This window comes from Salmo trutta, chromosome 13, assembly GCF_901001165.1.
Source record: "Salmo trutta chromosome 13, fSalTru1.1, whole genome shotgun sequence".
NCBI classification, from domain to species: domain Eukaryota; kingdom Metazoa; phylum Chordata; class Actinopteri; order Salmoniformes; family Salmonidae; genus Salmo; species Salmo trutta.
In genome coordinates this window covers 21,506,297-21,530,672 of record NC_042969.1, presented here as the reverse complement: position 1 = coordinate 21,530,672, position 24,376 = coordinate 21,506,297, and the positions used below count along the sequence as shown (strand labels likewise).

General features: G+C 41.8%; 1 protein-coding gene across 1 annotated transcript in view; it reads left to right on the top strand.

Annotated features, from left to right (window-relative positions):
• ppargc1b (peroxisome proliferator-activated receptor gamma, coactivator 1 beta) overlaps positions 1-16,205 on the top strand; it is a 96,642-nt gene extending 80,437 nt beyond the window's left edge. Inside the window, exons 5-12 of the mRNA XM_029771414.1 lie at positions 4,874-5,849; positions 6,086-6,131; positions 8,668-8,732; positions 10,780-11,374; positions 12,478-12,553; positions 15,013-15,131; positions 15,257-15,390; positions 15,592-16,205. Coding sequence (XP_029627274.1) covers positions 4,874-5,849; positions 6,086-6,131; positions 8,668-8,732; positions 10,780-11,374; positions 12,478-12,553; positions 15,013-15,131; positions 15,257-15,390; positions 15,592-15,683 — 2,103 coding nt within the window. The 3' untranslated portion in view covers positions 15,684-16,205. The remainder of the gene's footprint in view (positions 1-4,873; positions 5,850-6,085; positions 6,132-8,667; positions 8,733-10,779; positions 11,375-12,477; positions 12,554-15,012; positions 15,132-15,256; positions 15,391-15,591) is intronic.
• The last annotated feature ends 8,171 nt before the right edge of the window (positions 16,206-24,376 follow it).

Sequence of the window (24,376 nt, the reverse complement as noted above, 5' to 3'; positions counted from 1 at the left end):
TCTGGTGGGAAAAATCTGTCATGAAGTGAGCTGGTAACCAGAGTGGTGTTGGTATCAAATCCTAGATGCCATTGTGCCCTTGAGCAAGGCATTCAACCCCCACACAACAGCTGCTCTACGGGTGCCCAGTGTGGCATTCCCCTGCTCCAAACTGTATGTGTGTCTTTTGGAGGTTGGGATAAAGAAGTCAAATTTCGGTTGGACCTTGTATACAATTAATATGCATAAAGTGATTATAATCTTAATTCATATGGGGGGGGGCTTGTATAACTTTGGCAAATTGTCACAATCACAAAGAAGGGTCTCTGTTGGTTTTGGTTGCTCATGAGTTGTTCACTCTGTACGGTACGTAGTCATGAGTTGTTCACTCTGTACGGTACGTAGTCATGAGTTGTTCACTCTGTACGGTACGTAGTCATGAGTTGTTCACTCTGTACGGTATGTAGTTATGAGTTGTTCACTGTACGGTACGTAGTCATGAGTTGTTCACTCTGTACGGTATGTAGTTATGAGTTGTTCACTCTGTACGGTATGTAGTCATGAGTTGTTCACTCTGCACGGTATGTAGTCATGAGTTGTTCACTCTGTACGGTATGTAGTCATGAGTTGTTCACTCTGCACGGTATGTAGTCATGAGTTGTTCACTCTGCACGGTATGTAGTCATGAATTGTTCATTCTGTACGGTATGTAGTCATGAGTTGTTCACTCTGTACGGTATGTAGTCATGTGTCGTTCACTCTGTATGGTATGTAGTTATGTAGTCATGAGTTGTTCACTCTGTATGGTATGTAGTTATGTAGTCATGAATTGTTCACTCTGTGCGGTATGTAGTTATGAGTTGTTCATTCTGTATGGTATGTAGTTATGTAGTCATGAATTGTTCATTCTGTACGGTATGTAGTCATGAATTGTTCATTCTGTACGGTATGTAGTCATGAATTGTTCACTCTGTACTGTATGTAGTTATGTGTCGTTCACTCTGTACGGTATGTAGTTATGTAGTCATGAATTGTTCACTGTACGGTATGTAGTTATGTGTCGTTCATTCTGTACGGTATGTAGTTATGTAGTCATGAATTGTTCACTCTGTACGGTATGTAGTTATGTGTCGTTCACTCTGTACGGTATGTAGTTATGTAGTCATGAATTGTTCACTGTACGGTATGTAGTTATGTGTCGTTCATTCTGTACGGTATGTAGTTATGTAGTCATGAATTGTTCACTCTGTACTGTATGTAGTTATGTGTCGTTCACTCTGTACGGTATGTAGTTATGTAGTCATGAATTGTTTACTCTGTACGGTATGTAGTTATGTGTCGTTCATTCTGTACGGTATGTAGTTATGTAGTCATGAATTGTTCACTCTGTACGGTATGTAGTTATGTAGTCATGAATTGTTCACTCTGTACGGTATGTAGTCATGAGTTGTTCACTCTGTACGGTATGTAGTCATGAGTTGTTCACTCTGTACGGTATGTAGTCATGAGTTGTTCACTCTGTACGGTATGTAGTTATGTAGTCATGAATTGTTCACTCTGTACGGTATGTAGTTATGTGTCGTTCATTCTGTACGGTATGTAGTTATGTAGTCATGAGTTGTTCACTCTGTACGGTATGTAGTTATGTAGTCATGAGTTGTTCACTCTGTACGGTATGTAGTCATGAGTTGTTCACTCTGTACGGTATGTAGTCATGAGTTGTTCACTCTGTACGGTATGTAGTCATGAATTGTTCACTCTGTACTGTATGTAGTTATGTGTCATTCACTCTGTACGGTATGTAGTTATGTAGTCATGAATTGTTCATTCTGTACGGTATGTAGTCATGAATTGTTCATTATGTACGGTATGTAGTTATGAGTTGTTCACTCTGTACGGTATGTAGTTATGTAGTCATGAGTTGTTCATTCTGTATGGTATGTAGTTATGTAGTCATGAGTTGTTCACTCTGTATGGTATGTAGTTATGTAGTCATGAGTTGTTCACTCTGTACGGTATGTAGTCATGAGTTGTTCATTCTGTATGGTATGTAGTTATGTAGTCATGAGTTGTTCACTCTGTATGGTATGTAGTTATGTAGTCATGAATTGTTCACTCTGTACTGTATGTAGTTATGTAGTCATGAATTGTTCATTCTGTACGGTACGTAGTCATGAGTTGTTCACTCTGTACGGTATGTAGTCATTAATTGTTCATTCTGTACGGTACGTAGTCATGAGTTGTTCACTCTGTACGGTATGTAGTCATGAATTGTTCACTCTGTACGGTATGTAGTCATGAATTGTTTACTCTGTACTGTATGTAGTTATGTGTCGTTCACTCTGTACGGTATGTAGTTATGTAGTCATGAATTGTTCACTGTACGGTATGTAGTTATGTGTCGTTCATTCTGTACGGTATGTAGTTATGTAGTCATGAATTGTTCACTCTGTACTGTATGTAGTTATGTGTCGTTCACTCTGTACGGTATGTAGTTATGTAGTCATGAATTGTTCACTCTGTATGGTATGTAGTTATGTGTCGTTCATTCTGTACGGTATGTAGTTATGTAGTCATGAATTGTTCACTCTGTACGGTATGTAGTTATGTAGTCATGAATTGTTCACTCTGTACGGTATGTAGTCATGAGTTGTTCACTCTGTACGGTATGTAGTCATGAGTTGTTCACTCTGTACGGTATGTAGTCATGAGTTGTTCACTCTGTACGGTATGTAGTTATGTAGTCATGAATTTTTCATTCTGTACGGTATGTAGTCATGAATTGTTCATTCTGTACAGTATGTAGTTATGAGTTGTTCACTCTGTACGGTATGTAGTTATGTAGTCATGAGTTGTTCATTCTGTACGGTATGTAGTTATGTAGTCATGAGTTGTTCACTCTGTATGGTATGTAGTTATGTAGTCATGAGTTGTTCACTCTGTACGGTATGTAGTCATGAGTTGTTCATTCTGTACGGTATTAAAAAACAATAGACGGTAGGACGGTATTTGACTGTATTTTTAGTTTTTGAATAATAGAAGTTCTACATTTGCTTCATGAGTAGTGAGTGATCCTAGGGTGGCAACACATACATTCTAAGTGATTTCAATTAGTATTTATCCATTCTGATTGTTTTATACTGTTCAATTCAACTTCAACCAAAACAAATTTCAGCACTTTTATCATTTCTGCATTTCCTGAACTCAATTGCACTGGTGGAAAAAGTACCCAATTGTCATACTGGAGTAAAAGTAAAGATACGTTAATAGAAAATTACTCAAGTAAAAGTGAAAGTCACCCAGTAAAATACTACTTGAGTAAAAGTCTAGAAGTATTTGGTTTTAAATATCCTTAAGTATCAAAAGTAAAAGTATAAATCATTTCAAATTCCTTTGCCAGATGGCACCATTTTCTTGTTTTTTTTATTTACGGATAGCCAGGGGCACACTCCAACACTCAGACATCATTTACAAACAAAGCATTTGTGTTTAGTGAGTCCTCCAGATCAGAGGCAGTAGATGATCAGGGATGTACTCTTGACAAGTGCGTGAATTGGAATATTTTCCTGTCCTGCTAAGCATTCAAAATGTAACGAGTACTTTTTAGGTGTCAGGGAAAATGTATGGAGTAAAAAGTATAGTGTTTTCTTTAGGAATGTAGTGAAATAAAAGTAAAAGTTGTCAAAAGTAAAAATAGTCAAGTTAAGTACAGATACCACCAAAAATGACTTAAGTAGTACTTGAAAGTATTTTTACTTAAGTACTTTACACCACTGCTCAATTGAGATCATTTCCACACTGCCACGTAGGGCTGCACGATATGGGCAAATAATCTAGGACTTATTTTTAACCAAATGTTGCAGTTGCGGTTTGACTTGCGAATTAGAGCAAAACTGTTGGAATCATGGGAATATAATGACTATTCTAATTGTATAGTTAGAATATAATAGTGGCCACTTTGAATACAATGTTTTTTGAGATGAGAACAAATTAAAGTGCCAGGGAGGAACTAAAGTGTTGATATGTGTTTCCTAGGGGACCCTATAAGCTTTGGCTACATTGCATTAATTCTCTTAGCTACTTCATGTAGCTAATATATTCTTGCTTTGCATATTCCTCTTTGATTTAGAAGATACTGTTGCACAAACAACACTCTGATTTAGGTCTACACCATCACTGGTATTATCAGGCTGTAGCAAGCTATTAGCATTAGCGGCTAACAATTAGCGTATCACAATAATTAAGGCAACTTACTAAGAAAAGACAAACTAGCTATTTGGTGATGTAAGAAACACAAACGAATAGTGTCATTATAGAACACTAGTGGATTTATATAAGAAGCAAAGTGAAAACAGCATTGTTGTCATCAACATTGTTGCATGTGCTGCATTGACTATGCAGACTGTTGACCATGCAGACTGTTGACCATGCAGACTGACGCAAGTGTCTGGTGGTTGAGGAACATCAAATGCGCTCTGAGGGACGGGGTGTGGCTAAATCTGTGTGGAAGGTGTCGCGGAGAGAGAACGAGCAGAGAGAGATGACTCAAGTATCAAAGTAAACTATAAAAATGTACATTACACACGGCGTATCACATTTAACAAACCAAACTTTCAAATACCGGTATAGAAGGTGAAGTAGAAACCCAAACCGGTCCCTACATCAATACCGGTATATCATAAAATATGGTATATCGCCCAGCCCTAGTATGTAGTCATGAGTTGTTCACTCTGTACGGTATGTAGTCATGAGTTGTTCACTCTGTACGGTATGTAGTCATTGACTAGATATAGAAGTCATTCCTTAATCTCTTGGATCATGCTGTGCACAGAGACTCACCAAGCTCATGTTTGTAGGTAGTAACCCATCTCTTTCTCTCTGTTTCTTTGTGCAGCGTGATAGCACACATGAGCGTAAGCCCCGAGCAGTGCGACCAGCTGGACGTCTGTGCACAGAGCTCCACCGGCACCTGACCACCACACAGGAGGCCGAGGACACTCCTTCAGCTGACACAGAGGAGGATGGGGAGGAGGAGGAAGATGATGACGAGGAGGACAGTGAGTCCGAGGAGGAAGAAGAGGAGGAGGAGACCTCAAGCAGTGAGGGTGAAAGCTCCACCCCGCCTGAGCCCTCCAAGCCCCAGTTCTCCTCGGAGAAAGAACTGCGCTCTGTGGTGGAGCTCATCAAGTACATGCACACATACTGCCTACCCATGCGCAAGCAGGCCATCTGGGAGCGCAAGGAGCGCGAGGGCCCAGGCCAGGTACGCAGGGCCAGGCCTGAGTACCCTCCTGCTCGTATCTCCCCAAACTGTCACAAGGCTGCAACCCAGGCCCAGATCTGCGCCCCTCGGCCGCGCTTCGCCTTCACACGCAGACGGGAGTTCAAAGCCAACTCTCTCCTGCGCGAACTGCTCGAAGCGGTCAAATCCTTTGACGTGAGCAAGCCTTACAGACTCCACAGCCCCCCCTACACTCATAACAGAGGAGCTATCCCCAAACCAGCGCAGGACAGAAAGACTGAGACCCCCAGTCCGGCTGCCCGTTCAACCAAACCAGAGCTTAGGAAAGACTCCGAAAGCAACAGGTCCCTAGAGGCCCCTATGAGCCCCGATCTGGAGGACGCGTTTTTCTCTGTCCGTCGCTCCCGCAGGCTCGCCTCTTTCCCCAGCCGCTTCGCCAAGAAGGTGCGTGCGGGCCGGATGAGGGTGGAGCCTGTGTCGGGAGCCGGGCACCCTGGCATGGAGGACATGGTGGTCAAACACCCCATGGGACACGACCTGGAGAAAGACACCACCACCCCTAACAACAGCACTTCTTCCCAAACCACGGCAGACGCAGCTGAACCCGATAACATCTGCTGTCAAAACGGTAAGGAAGATGAAGTCCTAAGCTCTCTACACCAATCCTGTTGTGTCAGTCCACATGACTCCATCATGCAGCATCTTTCTTCAATTTGACGTGAATGAAAAATAAAGAGCCCCAGCATTGTTACACAGCGTGCTAAGCAAAAGGCTGTTTCTACACCTGCTAGATCTGCTGTGGTGTTCTCTGACCATGCATGTAATCATTGTTACCATTGACTCTTTCTGTTGTTCTGATTGCAGTGAAACGCAGCTGCCTCTGTCTTCCGCTGACTCCCATATCTACAGGGTTTGTTTTCCATACTATATTCCTATACACTACAACACATACAGTTGAAGTCGGAAGTTTACATACAACTTAGATAAATACGTTGATACTCAGTTTTTCACAATTCAGTTAGAATCACCACTTTATTTTAAGGATGTGAAATGTCAGAATAATAGTAGAGAGAATGATTTATTTCAGCTTTTATTTCTTTCATCACATTCCCAGTGGGCCAGAAGTTTACATACACTCAATTAGTATTTGGTAGCATTGCCTTTAAATTGTTTAACTCGGGTCAAACATTTCGGGTAGCCTTCCACAAGCTTCCCACAGTAAGTTGGGTGAATTTTGGCCCATTCCTCCTGACAGAGCTGGTGTAACTGAGTCAGGTTTGTAGGCCTCCTTGCTCACACACACCTTTTCAGGTCTGTAGACACATTTTCTATAGGATTGAGGTAAGGGCTTTGTGATGGCCACTCCAACACCTTGACTTTGTTGTCCTTTGGAAGTATGCTTGAGGTCATTGTCCATTTGGAAGACCCATTTGTGACCAAGCTTTAACTTCCTGACTGATGTCTTGAGATGTTGCTTCAATATATCCACATAATTTTTCTTTCCTCATGATGCCATCTATTTTGTGAAGTGCACCAGTCCCTCCTGCAGCAAAGCACCTCCACAACATGATGCTGCCACCACTGTGCTTCACGGTTGGAATGGTGTTCTTCGGCTTGCAAGCCTCCCCCCTTTTCCTCCAAACATAACGATGGTCATTATTGCCAAACAGTTCTATTTTTGTTTCATCAGACCATAGGACATTTCTCCAAAAAGTACGATCTTTGTCCCCATGTGCAGTTGCAAACCATAGTCTGGCTTTTTTATGGCGGTTTTGGATCAGTGGCTTCTTCCTTGCTGAGCGGCCTTTCAGGTTATGTCGATATAGGACTCGTTTCACTGTGGATATAGATACTTTAAACCTGTTTCCTCCAGCATCTTCACAAGGTCCTTTGCTGTTGTTCTGGGATTGATTTGCACTTTTCGCACCAAAGTACGTTCATCTCTAGGAGACAGAACGCGTCTCCTTCCTGAGCAGTATGACGGCTGCGTGGTCCCATAGTGTTTATATTCGCATACTATTGTTTGTACAGATGAACGTGGTACCTTCAAGCGTTTGGAAATTGCTCCCAAGGATGAACCAAACTTGTGATCTACAATTTTTTTCTGAGGTCTTGGCTGATTTCTTTTAATTTTCCCATGATGTCAAGCAAAGAGGCACTGAGTTTGAAGGTAGACCTTGACCTCCAATTGACTCAAATTATGTCAATTAGCCTATCAGAAGCTTCTAAAGCCATGACATAATATTCTGGAATTTTCCAAGCTGTTTAAAGGCACAGTCAACTTAGTGTATGTAAACTTCTGACCAACTGGAATTGTGATACAGTGAGTTATAAGTGAAATTATCTGTCTGTAAACAATTGTTGGAAAAATTACTTGTGTCATGCGCAAAGTAGATGTCCTAATGGACTTGCCAAAACTATAGTTTGTTAACAAGACATTTGTGGAGTGGTTGAAAAATGAGTTTTAATGACTCCAACCTAAGGGTATGTAAACTTCCGACTTCAACTGTATACTGCTAGCCCATCTGTCCAGAGTCAAGCAATCACAAAGCTCTTTTTAATGTTCACTTCTGGAACTCTTCCATGTGTAAAATTACTGTGATGTTCTGTGGTTCCCAGAGAGTTTGTTGCTTCTTTGTGGACTCTGTAATATCCCCAAAGCACTCCACAAAAGCCTTTCATGGTAACACAGATCCCAAATTGCCCTCAATAGGAGACGTAGCTTGTACTGTAATACCAATCACAGACGGACGGCTGTAAAGAAAAACATGACAGGAAAAAGGGAATGCTCACATTCACAATGAAAATGTAATACAAACTTCAAACATAAACCTTCATAAAACCTACTAAACCCTCATGAACCATACTAAACCCTCATAAACCCTGCTAACCTCTCATAAACCCTACTAAACCCCCATAAACTATACTAAACCCTCATAAACTATACTAAACCCTCATAAACTATACTAAACCCTCATAAACTATGCTAAACCCGCATAAACTATACTTAACCCTCAAACTATACTAAACCCTCATAACTATACTAAACCCTACTAAACCCTTATACACCCTACTAAACCCTCATAAACCCTACCAAACCATCATAAGCCCTATCAAACCCTCATAAACCCTACCAAACCCTCATTAACCCTACCAAACCCTCATTAACCCGACCAAACATCATAAAACCTACCAAACCCTCATAAACCCTACTAAACCATATTAAACCCGCATAGAACCTTAAGAAATCCTAAAGAAACATCATTCAGCACTCAGCAGTATCCTTTGTCCCCCCTCCCATCCCCTCTACCCCAACTCCCACACTCCTTCCCCTGGCCTTGATGATGACTCTAATCTTTCTCCCTCTGTCTGTCTCTCTCTCTCTCTGTCTCCGTCTCTCAATTCGAATAAAAGTAAATCTCTCTCTCTCTCATCCCCATGATCAGAGATACCCAGTATGCCAACAAGCCCTTCGAGCAGACTCTCAGCGTGGACCTGTGTGGCACAGCAGGTAATGTTGGGGCTTTGAGTCAGTGTTGATAATTGTGACGTCTTTTACACCTTGACTTCACGAGACTGGATGAGAGCAGGATTTTGGATGTATATCCTATTGTGTCTGTCAGAAGTAGCATAGTACTGTAACATAATGTACTGTAGACCAGTGTATCTGGTGTAGATATAGTACTGTAACATAATGTACTGTAGACCAGTGTATCTGGTGTAGATATAGTACTGTAACATAATGTACTGTAGACCAGTGTATCTGGTGTAGATATAGTACTGTAACATAATGTACTGTAGACCAGTGTATCTGGTGTAGATATAGTACTGTAACATAATGTACTGTAGACCAGTGTATCTGGTATAGATATAGTACTGTAACATAATGTACTGTTGACCAGTGTATCTGGTGTAGATATAGTACTGTAACATAATGTACTGTTGACCAGTGTATCTGGTGTAGATATAGTACTGTAACAATGTACTGTAGACCAGTGTATCTGGTGTAGATATAGTACTGTAACAATGTACTGTAGACCAGTGTATCTGGTGTAGATATAGTACTGTAACAATGTACTGTAGACCAGTGTATCTGGTGTAGATATAGTACTGTAACATAATGTACTGTTGACCAGTGTATCTGGTATAGATATAGTACTGTAACATAATGTACTGTTGACCAGTGTATCTGGTGTAGATATAGTACTGTAACATAATGTACTGTAGACCAGTGTATCTGGTGTAGATATAGTACTGTAACATAATGTACTGTAGACCAGTGTATCTGGTGTAGATATAGTACTGTAACATAATGTACTGTTGACCAGTGTATCTGGTATAGATATAGTACTGTAACATAATGTACTGTTGACCAGTGTATCTGGTATAGATATAGTACTGTAACATAATGTACTGTTGACCAGTGTATCTGGTGTAGATATAGTACTGTAACATAATGTACTGTTGACCAGTGTATCTGGTGTAGATATAGTACTGTAACATAATGTACTGTTGACCAGTGTATCTGGTGTAGATATAGTACTGTAACATAATGTACTGTAGACCAGTGTATCTGGTGTAGATATAGTACTGTAACATAATGTACTGTAGACCAGTGTATCTGGTGTAGATATAGTACTGTAACATAATGTACTGTTGACCAGTGTATCTGGTATAGATATAGTACTGTAACATAATGTACTGTAGACCAGTATCTGGTGTAGATATAGTACTGTAACATAATGTACTGTAGACCAGTGTATCTGGTGTAGATATAGTACTGTAACATAATCTACTGCAGATATAGTACAGTTACATAATGTACTATAGACCAGTGTATCTGGTATAGATATAGTACTGTAACGTAATGTACTGTAGACTGTAGATATAGTACTGTACATAATGTACTGTAGACCAGTGTATCTGGTATAGATATAGTACTGTAACATAATGTACTGTAGAGCAGTGTATCTGGTGTACATATAGTACTATAACATAATGTGCTGTAGATATAGTACTGTAACATAATGTACTGTAGATATAATGTGGATAACAGCTCAGTAGTAGAGTGGTAGAGGGGAAATGTATTTGTATTGTGTTAGAAAGAGCACGATTTCACTCTATTCCTGGGTAAATGTCATCTTGACAGGGCTAATTTGCTTCCATTGCTACTTGGGTAGCAGAGAAAACAGATATTACAATGCAGTGACTGCCGCTGATATCGTCCTCAAAATCCATAACGTTTAACAATTGAAAGTCAAATATTCGGTCAAAATCAAAAGGAGATCTTGTGCCATAACAAACATGCTGTGTTACTGTAATGTTTACGATGTAACAGCATCAAAGCAATTTGTTCTATTAGGAAAGCCGTTGAAAGACAGCTATTCTGCAATGTCGCTGTCATAACCAGACAGTTACTCAGTTCAGTAACAGATAGTACAACCATTATCAGTTGATCATTAACATTCACTGTCTGTCAATCATTGATGTTTTTCTGATGTTAACCCGTCAGAGCTGTATGAAACCACATGACTTATGAGAGTGGCGTGTGTTTTCAGGCCTCACCCCTCCCACCACCCCCCCTCACAAGCCTGTGGAGGACGAGCTGTTCAAACCTGAGGGGAAAGGAGAGTCCCCCCCGAAGGGTTCTTGGCTCACCCGGGCCAACTCACGCAAGTTCCCCGAGCAGACCGAACTCTACGCTCAGCTCCGCAAGATGGGCCAGGCCAGCGATGGAGATCCCAAAGTCCACCAGACATTCGGAGACCATGACTACTGCCTGCTGAGCCTGGGGGAGCGTCGGAAGAGAACCGCCGCCATGCTGTCCCACTCTCTGTTCGGACGCTCTTCTCCTGAGGGGCCAGAGCCTAAGGGGGAAAGGGCGCTGGGGGGCGAGAGGCTTGGACATCAGCGTGAAGACAAACTCTTCTCCAAGGTACCAGAGTACCTGAGTAACGGTACCAGGGCTGACAGCAAGGGGGACGGGCGGAGGGCGACCGCGGCATCACCCCAATCAGGATCGCTCCATGCTATATCACCCCACAAGTCAGATGAAGAGGGGGAACGCTCCTCCCCCTGCTCCCGCTCTCCCTCCCCCATCCTCTACTCCAGCTTCTGCCAGCCCCACTCCCCTAGCAGTAAGCCTGACATCAGGTGAGCATATAAACCACAGATATAAGGATTTACATTAGTAAAATATGTTTAGTGAGATCTCTCTCTCTTCAACATCAGATTTGCAACTTTTCTGTTTACACTAGCCTTGGATGTGGTGTGGCCCAAGCCACATTCCTGCCTCGTGTGTTTGTGTGTGTGTGTGTGTGTGTGTGTGTGTGTGTGTGTGTGTCTTAGCATACCGTAAATACCATAGTGTATAGACAAACCAAATAAGAATAGCAATTCAAACTATACAGGAGCTTCTCATATCAACCATATTGCACATAGTGTTGCACACTTGATTAATGCAATGATTCACAAATGTGAGGATATTTTAAGCCTCTAATTTTCAATTTGGCTAACAGGGAAAATGCTGTCTTCTGGTATTAAGGTTATTCTTGCAGGGACACGTGGGAGATGTATGTGGTAGATGTCTACCTCCGGAGGTAGTGTGGAAGGCATCTCTTAATCTTCCAATGCATCTGCTTTGTCACAATATCAAGTCATTTCTGGGTAACAATTAAGAGCCTTACTGTGATTATTTTCAATAAAAATTGTTTAAAAAAAAAAAGAAACGAAAATAGCTTCTTGGCAAAGAGCAATTTCTCAAGCAAGAATTACTAGGAGTGGGGAGGGGAAAACTGAAAATGATCTGTTATTGGCAGATAGGTTTGGAACTCTGTTTCTTATTGGTCTATACACTATTTTACCACCTGGTTATGTCACCAGGCAGGCCAAAGCTCCATCCCATCAAAACAGGCTGAATTTTCATTCGGCCTTTTCAAACAGCTCTTACTCTAAAAGGGCATTAGCACCATTTTCACAGTTTCACAGTATTATTCCAACCTCATAGTGTGTAAATATATATCAAATACAGGAAAATAAATTGTTTGACTGCACTGCCTTTAATTTAGATTGGAATCTAGATCAGACTATTTACACTATCCTAGTTTGAGTCATCAAAATAGTGTAGTGTAAAGAGTCCCTGATCAGTCTGATTAGCAGTCAGCCCGGAGTACTGTGGCTCTTCTCATTGTTATGTGACTCAGGTTCTTCCATTCGCTCCTGTCTAATATCTCTGCCTTGTGTCTCTCTCTCCTCAGCTGTGAGAACTCTGAGACGTGCCACGGAGACAAGCAGGGGAACAAAATCTCCAAGTCTGGGATTCAAATTGACGAGGTAAACACCAGTTATTCCATTATGAGTTTTGACAAAATCATACAACCCTGTTATGTACACTGAATAAAAATATAAATGCAACATGTAAAGTGGTGGTCCCATGTTTAATGAGCTGAAATAAAAGATCCCAGGAATGTTCCATACGCACAAAAATCTTATTTCTCTAAAATGTTGTGCTCAAATGTGTTTACATTCCTGTTAGTGAGCATTTCTCATTTTCCAAGATAATCCATCCACCTGACAGGTGTGGCATATCAAGAAGCTGATTAAACAGCATGATCATTGCACAGGTCTACCTTATTTTGGGGACAATAAAAGGCCACTCTAAAATGTGCAGTTTTGTCACACAACACAATGTGCCACAGCTGTTTAAAGTTTTGAGGGAGTGTGCAATTGGCATGCTAACTGCAGGAATGTCCACCAGAACTGACTGCAGGAATGTCCACCAGAGCTCTTGCCAGAGAATTTAATGTTCATTTCTCAATCATAAGCCGCCTCTAACGTCATTTTAGAGAATTTGGCAGTGCGTCCAACCGGTTTCACAACCGCAGACCACGTGTAATCACGCCAGCCCAGGACATCCACATCCGGCTTCTTCACCAATGGGATTGTCTGAGACCAGCCACCTGGATAGCGGATTAAACTGGTTTTGCACAACTGAAGAATTCCTGCACAAACTTTCAGAAACCGTCTCAGGGAACCTCATCTCCGTGCTCGTCGTCCTTACCAGGGTCTTGACCTGACTGCAGTTCGTGTCGTAATCAACTTCAGTGGGCAAATGCTTACCTTCGATGGCCACTGGCATGCTGGAGAAGTGTGCTCTTCATGGATGAATCCCGGGCAGATGACAGACAGCATGTATGGTGTCGTGTGGGTGAGCGGTTTGATGATGTCAACATTGTGAACCGATTGCCCCATGGTGGCAGTGGGGTTATGGTATGGGGCAGGCATAAGCTACGGACAAAGAACACAAAATGCCCAGAGATACCGTGAGGAGATCCTGAGGCCCATTGTCGTACCATTCATCCTCTCCCATCACCTCATGTTTCAGCATGATAATGCACAGCCCCAAGTCACAAGGATCTGTACACAATTCATGGAAGCTGAAAATGTCCAAGTTCTTCCATGGCCTGCATACTCACCAAACATGTCACCCATTGAGCATTTGTGGAATACTCTGGATCGACGTGTTATACAGCTTGTTCCAGTTTCTGCCAATTTTCAGCAACTTTGCACATTGAAGAGGAGTGGGACAACATTCCACAGGCCAAAATCAATAGCCTGATCAACTCTATGCAAAGGAGATGGGTCACACCAGAAACTGACTGGTTTTCTGATCCACGCCCCTACCTTATTTTTTGTTGTTATCTGTGACCAACAGATGCATATCTGTATACCTAGTCATGTGAAATTCATAGATTAGGGCCTAATTTATTTATTTCATTCCACTGATTTTCTTATATGAACTGTAACTCATTAAAATCTTAAATTGTTGCATTTCTATTTTTATTCAGTATATACACTGCGACTCCGGGATGCCGGCCTTCTAGGCAGAGTTGCAAAGAAAAAGCCATATCTCAGACTGGCTAATAAAAAATAAATATTAAGATGGGCAAAAGAACACAGACACGGGACAGAGGAACTCTGCCAAGAAGGCCAGCATCCCGGAGTCACTTCTTCACTGTTGACGTTGAGACTGGTGTTTTGCGGGTACTATTTAATAAAGCTGCCAGTTGAGGACTTGTGAGGTGTCTTTTTCTCAAACTAGACACTAATGTACTTGCCCTGTTGCTCAGTTGTGCACCAGGGCCTCCCACTCTTCTTTCTATTCTGGTTAGAGCCAGTTTGCACTGTTCTGTGAAGGGAGTAGTACACAGCATTGTACGAGATCTTCAGTTTCTTGGCAATTTCTTGCGTGGAATAGCCTTAATTTCTCAGAACAAGAATAGACTGACGAGTTTCGGAAGAAAGGTCTTTGTTTCTGGCTATTTTGAGCCTGTAATCGAACCCACAAATGCTCCAGATACTCAACAAGTCTAAAGAAGGCCAGTTTTATTGCTTCTTTAATCAGAACAACAGTTTTCAGCTGTGCTAACATAATTGCCAAAGGGTTTTCTAATGATCAATTAGCCTTTTAACATGCTAAACTTGGATTAGCTAACACAACGTGCCATTGGAACACAGGAGTGATGGTTGCTGATAATGGGCCTCTGTATGCCTATGTAGATATTCCATAAAAAAATCTGCCGTTATCAGCTATAATAGTCATTTACAACATTAACAATGTCTGCACTGTATTTCTGTTATTTTAATGGACAAAAAATGTGCTTTTCTTTCAATAACAAGGACATTTCTAAGTGACCCCAAATGTTTGAACGGTAGTGTATGTGTGAAGTAGGCGTGCTTTGCCACTGCAGCAAGTGTCTTGTTCTGACGGTTACCATGGTGTCGTTGCCTAGGACAACTGCCAAGTGTTCTACATTCACAACCTGCCCAGCAGCGTCACACAAACTATGCTGCGCAAACGCTTTGAGGCCTTTGGCGACCCAGAGGACTGCAAAGTCATCACCAAAAACGAGTAGGTCCTTTTTATCTGCCTGCCTTGACTGTCTGCCTGGCCTGTCTGCCTATCTGCCTGCCTGGCCTGTCTGCCTGAAACTCATCTCTCTGTCTTTGTGTGTGTGTCCGTGTGTGTGTCCATAGGGAACGCTGTGGAGTCATCAAGTTTCGTCAAGCGCCCAGTGGCCAGCAGATCCAGAAACACAGACGAGAGCCGCTTTTCCAGAACAGAGGGGGTGGCATGAACAGGCTCAGCAGGAAGAGATACATTGATCTGGGTATGCAGACATACAGTCAAAACATGTTATACAGCCAAAGTATAGTCAAAACATGAATGTAAAATGTTGTTAAGGAGTATGAACTGTTGGCAGTGCTAAGATACTTCATGTGTAGTATCTGTTTCTCTCTCTCTGTAACATTGATGTAATGGTGTTGGATGTAGCCATGATGACTGTTCTAACAGAGCTTTTTCTGTCCAGACGAAGCGGGACCAGGGCCGGTAAAGAGCAAGTATGACGCCCTGGACTTTGACACCCTGCTGAAGGAGGCCCAGAAGAGCCTGCATCGCTGACGGTGACTCGGCTGGCCTCGCCTTAGAACCCCCGAACCACCCCCAGACTTGCCTCAGTACCTCAACCAAGGCACCTCGTCATGTTTACATTTTTAACATTGGAATAAGAAACAGACCTTTTGACTGAGGATACTACCGAGGAAGCTAGCAGGGGTTGGAGGGATGGAGCAAAAAGCAGCCAAACAACATAGAAACTCTTCCTGTCTGTGTTCATGACTTACTCCTGACTCGTCGTCTCCCCATTGGGAGTGGGCGTGCAGGCGGGCGAGACCATTGTAGCAAACGTTTCTCCCTCCGTTGGTCATTGTGGTGTGTGTGTGTGTCTGCGTGTGTGTCGTTTTTTTGTACCCCCTTGGTCACTACTGGTGCAACTGCAAGCTCAGCTGTATTGGCCGTTACGTCGTACAGTATATAACGAGCCTGCTCTATATTAGCAAACTTGTGGATGTTAAAATTATGTGTGTTATGACATAAAATACAAAAGCAGAAAAATAATTTCAATAACTTAAGAGTTTACAAATCGAAAATGAAAAGAAAAAAAATCTTGTTTTATGTAATTTTAGTGCTTCCTTAATTTAATCTATGCACTCTTAACGAGGTAATAATGTTTCTTCTCTCGACTTGTTCCCCCTACTCTGCCATGCTATTGACTGCTTTACTCTGAAGGTTCCCACTGCTGAAGAGATAGACACAACCTGCTAACACAGCGTTTTCCAAACTCAGTCCTGGGGCCCCCGTGGGTGTACGTTTTGGTTTTTGCCCAAGAACTACACAGCTGATTCAAATAACCAACTCATCATCAAGCTTTGATTATTTGAATCAGCTGTGTAGTGCTAGGACAAACCCCAAAACATGCACCCAGGGGGGGGAACGCTGTGCTAACACTAATCTAGGATGGCAGTCACTTCCTATCCTGCCAACACATAAATGGGGTTATGACAACCAATGCTATTATGTCATGAAGTAAAGTTCAAGGCATATTTACCCTATGAAAACTCACTCACTCTCAGAAGAAAATCACAAAATCCATCGTAACCAATTTCTCTGCACTGTTTGTACTGTTGGAACTTGTGACTCAGTCAGTGAGTCAACTTATTCAAGCACAGAGTAGAATCAGACATTTACTACAAGTTCCAGATATACCCTAAACTAGAGTAATGGAATGTACACCTGAAAGATCTGAATGTAGAGCCCCTGCCTGAATCCAAATGATTATTATTAGGATTATTGTTATTATATGAATCCAAGTCTCTGTATTCTTTAATGGAGCTCTAATACAGCCTGTCTTTTGTGATGCAGCCAGCAGTGTAGCTGAGGGAGAGAGAGTCCGAGGCTCACCGTACAGGGGAACTACCTCTGTATCTGGTGATGGTAGAGGTAATACTACCTTTAACACCTGAGAGAGAGGGGTGATGGGATATCAACTCTTGAAGTCTGTTGAAATTTCCCAGAGGTATGGATGGTACTACACCAGTCAAGCACGTCAACCCCATTTGCTCTCCTTCCCTCTCCCCTCTCCTTCCCCTTCCCTCTCCTTCCCTCTTCCCTCTCCTTCCCTCTCTTTCCCTCTTCCCTCTCCTTCCCTCTCTTTCCCTCTTCCCTCTCCTTCTCTCTTCCCTCTCCTTCCCTCTTCCCTCTCCTTCCCTCTTCCCTCTCCTTCCTTCTCTTTCCCTCTTCCCTCTCCTTCCCTCTTCCCTCTCCTTCCCTCTTCCCTCTCCTTCCTTCTCTTTCCCTCTTCCCTTTCCTTCCCTCTTCCCTCTCCTTCCCTCTCCTTCCCTCTTCCCTCTCCTTCCCTCTTTCCTCTCCTTCCCTCTTTCCTCTCCTTCCCCTCTCTTTCCCTCTTTCTTCTCTTTCCCTCTTCCCTCTCCTTCCCTCTTCCCTTTCCTTCCCTCTTCCCTTTCCTTCCCTCTCCTTCCCTCTTCCCTCTCCTTCTCTCTTCCCTCTCCTTCCCTCTTCCCTCTCCTTCCCTCTTCCCTCTCCTTCCCTCTTCCCTCTCCTTCCCTCTTCCCTTTCCTTCCCTCTTCCCTCTCCTTCCCTCTCCTTCCCTCTTCCCTCTCCTTCCCTCTTCCCTCTCCTTCCCTCTTCCCTCTCCTTCCCTCTTCCCTCTCCTTTCCTCTCCTTCCCTCTTTCCTCTCCTTCCCTCTTCCCTCTCCTTCCCTCTCTTTCCCTCCCTTTCCATATTCCCTCTCTTTCCCTTTCCTTCCCTCTTCTTCCCGGGTTCTCTCTCTCACTTTTTACTCTCTATCTTCCTTCTACTCTGAAACACTTGTTTACTTCTCCCAAGCTCTCTGATAGGTGATGGTGGTCAGCTTGGTTTTCACGCTAAATCTCCTACTTCTCGCCTCGTGGCTAAAAACTCAAAATAGATTGTGTGTCAGTTTTTGGAGTCAGTCTCGACCGTGTATCCAATGTGTACCTGAGTGAGTCGGCTGTCTGTGTCTCGTGTTTGGGTGAGCGCTGCCATCGCTGGGGATCCCAGGGGGACCCATGGCCCTCTGGTGTGCTGGGAGACTGAAGACCTCTTCTCTCCCCCTCTTTTTCTTGTTTTCTTAAAGGACCAGGTCCCCCTGTCCTCCGGTCCCTCAATACTGTGCAGCCTTTCTGTGTGTGGGCATGGGGCCTCGTGCTGCCCCAGCCTTGGCAAACCCCCTTTCCTTTTTTCTAAGGTTTTATCCCTGTCTCTCTCTACCCCACGTTTATCTAATCTCCTCCTCTTTACCACATGAAGCTGAATGTTTACATTACTGAATTCTCCTTCCACTTTATTAGAGCGCACACTAAGTACAAAGACGCCTTATTCAGTGTTAGAGAGTATCCTATCAGGATATGCCTTCTTGGCTTACCCTAGGTGTACTGAATTTAAAAAAAATGACAATTTAGTGCTATACACACTGATTGAGAAATGAGTTGTCATCTGAAAAACCCCTTACTAATCAAAAGAAGAAAAGCTGAAAGAGTATTTGTGCTTAGTATGTATACTACTAAACAGTGAGAGAATGTGCAGGTTTACACAATACAATATATATGATATAATATGTGTATATATGATAGAATATGTGTATATATGATAGAATATGTGTATATATGATATAATATGTGTATATAGCACTATGTCTAGTGTAAACATGAAATGGGTCGTTGTGTCTATACAGCGTGCATTATAAAGGTGGTGGGTCACGATCGCAAATCAGACTGGCAAGGATAAACTGTTTAAAGATGCAAGGTTGAACAATACAGGGAGTCATTTATGCTGAAATGACTTGACTCAAGGCAAACACTGTTGTATAAAGTTATCCCTTTAGATATGCTAAGATTAGATTTCTTTTTTTTATGACAAAATATTTTTGATGATTTTTCTTTTTTTTAACGCAATTGAGATGCAATACATATATCTATGAGATTGGAAGGGGTTATTTCAGTGGTTGGTTGTTAAAATATGACGGATTGGAAGGGGTTATTTCAGTGGTTGGTTGTTAAAATATGACGGATTGGAAGGGGTTATTTCAGTGGTTGGTTGTTAAAATATGACGGATTGGAAGGGGTTATTTCAGTGGTTGGTTGTTAAAATATGACGGATTGGAAGGGGTTATTTCAGTGGTTGTTAAAATGTGACGGATTGGAAGGGGTTATTTCAGTGGTTGTTAAAATATGACGGATTGGAAGGGGTTATTTCAGTGGTTGGTTGTTAAAATGTGACGGATTGGAAGGGGTTATTTCAGTGGTTGTTAAAATGTGACGGATTGGAAGGGGTTATTTCAGTGGTTGGTTGTTAAAATGTGACGGATTGGAAGGGGTTATTTCAGTGGTTGTTAAAATATGACGGATTGGAAGGGGTTATTTCAGTGGTTGGTTGTTAAAATGTGACGGATTGGAAGGGGTTATTTCAGTGGTTGGTTGTTAAAATATGACGGATTGGAAGGGGTTATTTCAGTGGTTGTTAAAATATGACGGATTGGAAGGGGTTATTTCAGTGGTTGTTAAAATATGACGGATTGGAAGGGGTTATTTCAGTGGTTGTTAAAATGTGACGGATTGGAAGGGGTTATTTCAGTGGTTGGTTGTTAAAATGTGACGGATTGGAAGGGGTTATTTCAGTGGTTGGTTGTTAAAATATGACGGATTGGAAGGGGTTATTTCAGTGGTTGGTTGTTAAAATATGACGGATTGGAAGGGGTTATTTCAGTGGTTGTTAAAATATGACGGATTGGAAGGGGTTATTTCAGTGGTTGGTTGTTAAAATATGACGGAGGCAATCCTTGAAAACAGATCCTGTATATTGACTAATAATGTGGTCAGTAATTGTTGACATCCAAAATGTAATGTATCAAAACGTTAGAATATGAAAAAATCCCAAATAGTGAAATATCTGTTCACAACTTTACATGAAGGGAACTCTACCTATTACTAACACATGCTGTTGGGACACAGGTTGTTCAACATGTTGAATTTCAGTGGACACTTAATAATTGTTAACTTGTGAACATGTAAAACTCATTTTGGAGAGGGGGAAAGAAAGCAGTCATGTGCGTTTAGCCCCTTTTGTATTTTCGGAATACTTGATGCCAGCAGTGTGCTTCCATCAGTAGAACTGAATGACAGCAAACAGACGATTTTCACGAGGAGAGCCTTAAAACAGGGAACAGCTAAATCTATCACTGTTATTACTGCTCTAGCTCCTTTTAAATCCAATGTGTTTTATTCATTACTGAAGTAATTCAAACTTTTTTCAATACATACAGCCATATTATAAAAGGTACACTGCATTCGGAAAGTATTCAGACCCCTTCCCTTTTTCCACATTTTGTTGCGTTACAGCCTTATTCCAAAAATGGATTAAATAAATGTAAAATCCTCATCAATCTACACACAATACCCCATAATTAAAGCAAAAACAGATTTCTGGAAAATGTTGCAAATTTATAAAAATTAATTCAGAATGTTTTATTTACATAAGTATTCAGACCCTTTGCTATGAGACTCAAAATTGAGCTCAGGTGCTTCTTGTTTCCATTGATCATCCTTGAGCTGATTCTACAACTTCATTGGAGTCCACCTGTGGTAAATTCAATTGATTGGACATGATGTGGAAAGGGACACACCTGTCTATATAAGGTCCCACCGTTGACAGTGCATGTCAGAGCAAAAACCAAGCCATGAGGTCGAAGGAATTGTCCATAGAGCACCGAGACAGGATTGTGTCGAAGCACATATCTGGAGAAGGGTACCAAAAAATGTTTGCAGCATCGAAGGTCCCCAAGAGCACAGTGGCCTCCATCATTCTTAAATGGAAGATGTTTGGAACCCCCAATATTCTTCCTAGAGCTGTCCGCCCGGCCAAACTGAGCAATCGGGGGAGAAGGGCCTTGTTCAAGGAGGTGACCAATAACCCGATGGTCACTCTGACAGAGCTCCAGAGTTCCTCTGTGGAAATAGGAGAACTTTCCAGAAGGACAACCATCTCTGCAGCACTCTACCATTCAGGCCTTTATGGTAGAGTGGCCAGATGGAAGCCATTCCTCAGTAAAAGGCACATGACAGCCCGCTTGGAGTTTACCAAAAGGCACCTAAAGGACTCTCAGATCATGAGAAACAAGATTGTCTGGTCTGATGAAACCAAGATTGAACACTTTGGCCTGAATGCCAAGCGTCACGTCTAGATGAAACCTGGCACCATCCCTACGGTGAAGCATGGTGGTGGCAGCATTATGCTGTAGGGATGTTTTTCAGCGGCATGGGCTGGGAGACTAGTCGAGGGAAAGATGAACAGAGCAAAGTACAGAGAGATGCTTGATGAAATCCTGTTCCAGAGCTGGGGCAAAGGTTCACCTTCCAACAGTACAACAACACAAAGCACACACTCAAGACAACGCAGCAGTGGCTTCGGGACAAGTCTCTGAATGTCCTGAGTGGCCCAGCCAGAGCGCCGACTTGAACCTGATCAAACATCTCTGGAGAGACCTGAAAATAGCTGTGCCGCTTGCTCCCCATCCAACCTGACAGAGCTTGAGAGGATCTGCATAGAAGTATGGGAGAAACTCCCAAAATACAGGTGTGCCAAGCTTGTAGCGTCATGCCCAAGAAGACCCGAGGCAGTAATCGCTGCCAAAGGTGCTTCAACAAGGAGCTGATTAAAGGGTCTGAATACTTATGTAAATGTGATATTCTTTATTTATTTTTAGAATTGTGCTAAAATGTCAAACTGTTTTTGCTTTGTCATTATGGGGTATTGTGTGTAGATTGATGAAGAAGAAAACTATTTAATTCATTTTAGAATAAGTCTGTAACATAACAAAATGTGGAAAAAAGGGAAGTTCTGAATACTTTCTGAATGTACTGTATATACATATGAATATATATTTGTGTTTGTGTAGATATTTAGATGATTATATACTTTCTTATTGAAAACTTTGATGTTGACCATTTTCCTCAGTGTTTCAGAGCACTTCGACACATTTCAACTACTAGCCTGCTATCATCTAGGATTTGTTAGATTGAGAGATGATCCAAATTGAACTCCTTCCAAAGGGAACCCTCATCAGAACAGAATGCAATACTTTCTTTCCTATTTTCATTTCAGAAAATAGCAAGAAATAAACTTGAGGCAAATTGACCAAAAACTATATTTGATGTTGGCTTGAAATTTAATTTGGAGTGCCTCGTCAGGTTGATTTTCTAAATGTCATAATCCAACTACATGGCCCACACAAATACACGACATATACAAAAGTATGTGGACAATCCTTCAATTTAGTAGATTCAGCTATTTCAGCCACACCCATTGCTGACAGGTGTATAAAATCAAGCACACAGCCATGCGATCTCCATAGACAAACATTGGCAGTAGAATGGCCCATACTGAAGAGCTCAGTTACTTTCAATGTGGCACCATCATAGGATGCCATTTTTCCAACAAGTCAGTTCATCAAATTTCTGCCCTGCTAGAGCTGCTCTGGTCAACTTTAAGTGCTGTTATTGTGAAGTGGAAATGTCTAGGACCAACAACGGCTCAGCCGCAAAGTGGTAGGCCTCACAAGCTCATAGAACGGGACAGCTGAGTGCTGAATCGCGTAGCACACAAAAATTGTCTGTCCTCGGTGGCAACAGTCACTACCAAGTTCCAAACAGCTTCGGGAAGCAACGTCAGCACAATTATAGCTGACTATTCGTTGGGAGTTTCATGAAATGGGTTTCCATGGCCGAGCAGCCGCACACAAGCCTAAGATGCGCAATGCTAAGCGACGACGGACAAATCTGGGTTTGGCGGATGCCAGGAGAACGCTACCTGCCCCAATGCATAGTGCCAACTGTAAAGTTTGGTGGCGGAGGAATAATGGTCTGGGGCTGTTTTTCATGGTTCTGGCTAGAACCCTTAGTTCCAGTGAATGGAAAGCTTAACGTTACAGTATACAATGACATTCTAGACAATTCTGTGCTTCCAAATTTGTGGCAACAGTTTGGGGAAGGCCCTTTCCTGTTTCAGCATGACAATGCCCCTGTGTACAAAGCGAAGTCCAGACAGAAATGGTTTGTTGAGATCAGTGTGGAAGAAAATTACTGGCTTGTACAGAGCCCTGACCTCAACCCCATCGAATACCTTTGGGATGAATTGGAACGCCGTATGTGAGCCAGGCCTAATTGCCCAACATCAGTGCCCAACCTTACTAATGCTTTTGTGGCTGAATGGAAGCAAGTTCCAACATCCAGAAGAGTGGAGGCAGTTATAGCAGCAAAGAGGGGACCAACTCCATATTAATACCCATGATTTTGGAATGAGATGTTTGATGTGTAGGTGTCCACATACTTTTGGTCATGTAGTGTACATATTTAAGTTACACATGTAGTGTACATATTTCATTTAATTGGAAAATATTGTATCTTTAAACTCCCCACCACGTTAATAAAACGCCCTATGGACAGAAAATGCTTGCCATACTGGTCCTATATAGGCCATTGAATCGCCACGGATCAGTGTATTCTGGATGTAAATGATTGTCTGCACTACTACTAGTCGTGTGTACCGATGTTTTTTTGTATCTTAGGCAGACAGATGGGAACATGATGTAAATGGTTACTTCGGGTGCTGCAAACTGTCACAATCTAGCTAGCTGTGTGTGGGTCTTTGGTGGAAGAAAAACAGACAGAAAAGGGCATACATTGTTTGTTTTGTGTTTTTATTTTTTATTTCTAGTTTTTTGTTCTATTTACATCTAATGACTATAAAAATCATTTTTTAACTTAGTTTTTGGTAAATGGTAAATACTAGTAAGATTTTATATTTTTACATATGTTTGTTGTACTTTGCGTTTATTCTTTTTTATTTATACGCCACTTAGTTTGGATGTCTTTTTCTGTTTTGTGTGATTTCCTATGTGTTGAGAATGTAGAGACAAAATGCATTTCAGTATTTTTGAATTGTTAAAATCTAGTTTCATAGATACATTTATCTATAGGGGAAATTATCTGATGTTATAAATTCTATTTTAATTCATGTAAATAGACTATGGCTTCCTTTTAAACTGAATACATTTCTCTTCAGAGATTGTTTACATTATTAAACTGTAGAAATGTTCCTCATATACTGTAAAAAGTACATATTCATTGATTTGCCTCCCAAAAATAAAATCCTAATGAACAACGTCAAGGTTTGGACATTGCATGAATTGTGCATTCGTTGATGTGTCAGTGGTTGGTAT